General features: G+C 41.1%; 1 protein-coding gene across 1 annotated transcript in view; it reads left to right on the top strand.

Annotated features, from left to right (window-relative positions):
* Positions 1–4: 4 nt before the first annotated feature.
* Positions 5–1,167, top strand: part of LOC111389030 (DNA-directed RNA polymerase V subunit 1-like) — a gene marked incomplete at its 5' end in the record, with an annotated part of 12,492 nt that continues 11,329 nt past the window's right edge. The window contains one exon of the mRNA XM_023013878.1: positions 5–1,162. Within this exon, the coding sequence (XP_022869646.1) occupies positions 5–1,162 (1,158 nt within the window). The remainder of the gene's footprint in view (positions 1,163–1,167) is intronic.

Below are 1,167 nucleotides of genomic sequence, written 5' to 3'. Positions count from 1 at the left end.
CCTCTACCAGGCATCTCGTGATGTAGATACACGTTTCGGAGTCAATAAAGAGATAAATGCTTCATCTACTAAAGCTTGGCTTGAGAAGATGAAAACTCTGTTTATTAGAAAGGGATCTGGATTTTCTTCTCGTAGTGTGATAACTGGCGATTCCTTCAAAGGCGTGTCTGAGATTGGGTTGCCATTCGAAATAGCCCAAAAAATAACCTTCGAGGAGAGAGTAAACCAGCACAACATGGAATACCTTCAAAGACTGGTTGATGAAAAGCTTTGTTTAACTTATAGGGATGGCCAGTCCACATATTCATTGAGGGAAGGATCAAAGGGACATACATTTTTGAAACCTGGGCAGATAGTGCACCGTAGGATAATGGATGGAGATATAGTGTTTATCAACAGACCACCAACTACGCACAAGCATTCCCTCCAAGCTCTGTCAGTCTATATTCATGATGATCATACTGTGAAGATCAATCCCCTTATTTGCGGTCCACTTAGTGCTGACTTTGATGGGGATTGCATCCATTTATTTTACCCTCAGTCTCTTGAAGCAAAAGCAGAAGTGGTAGAGCTTTTCTCCGTAGAGAAACAGCTGCTTAGCTCTCACACTGGCAATTTCAACCTGCAACTGGGAACTGATTCACTTCTGTCTCTGAAACTCCTTGTTCAAAACTACTACTTGAACAGAGCAGCGGCACAACAGTTGGCGATGTTCGCCTCCAATTCTTTACCTGGACCTGCAGTGCTGAAATCTTGTAAAGCTGGCCCTCTTTGGACTTCTGCACAGATTTTGCAGATCACTTTACCTTGTAACTTTGACTGTTCTGGGGAGAGACATTCTATATTTAAAAGTGAGGTATTGAGAGTTGAGTCAAATAGGGATGTGATGCAGTCCATTGTTAACGACATAGTCACATCAATTTTCTTTTTGAAAGGGCCTAAGGAGGTTTTGAGGTTCTTCAACACTCTACAACCCCAGTTAATGGAAAATCTCTACTCAGAAGGGTTTAGTGTTAGTTTAAGAGATCTTTTCATACCTGGGGACATATTAAAGAACATCCAAGCAGATATTCAGAAGATTTCTCCATTGCTACATCATTTGCGTGCATGTTATAGTGAATCTATTGTGTTGCAGTTGGAGAATTACTTGCGAAGTATGAAAATACC

Source organism: Olea europaea, unplaced genomic scaffold, assembly GCF_002742605.1.
Source record: "Olea europaea var. sylvestris unplaced genomic scaffold, O_europaea_v1 scaffold5525, whole genome shotgun sequence".
In the NCBI taxonomy this organism is placed as follows: Eukaryota; Viridiplantae; Streptophyta; class Magnoliopsida; order Lamiales; family Oleaceae; genus Olea; species Olea europaea.
The sequence above is the reverse complement of the archived record's forward strand: the minus strand, read 5'-3'. Positions and strand labels throughout refer to the sequence as shown.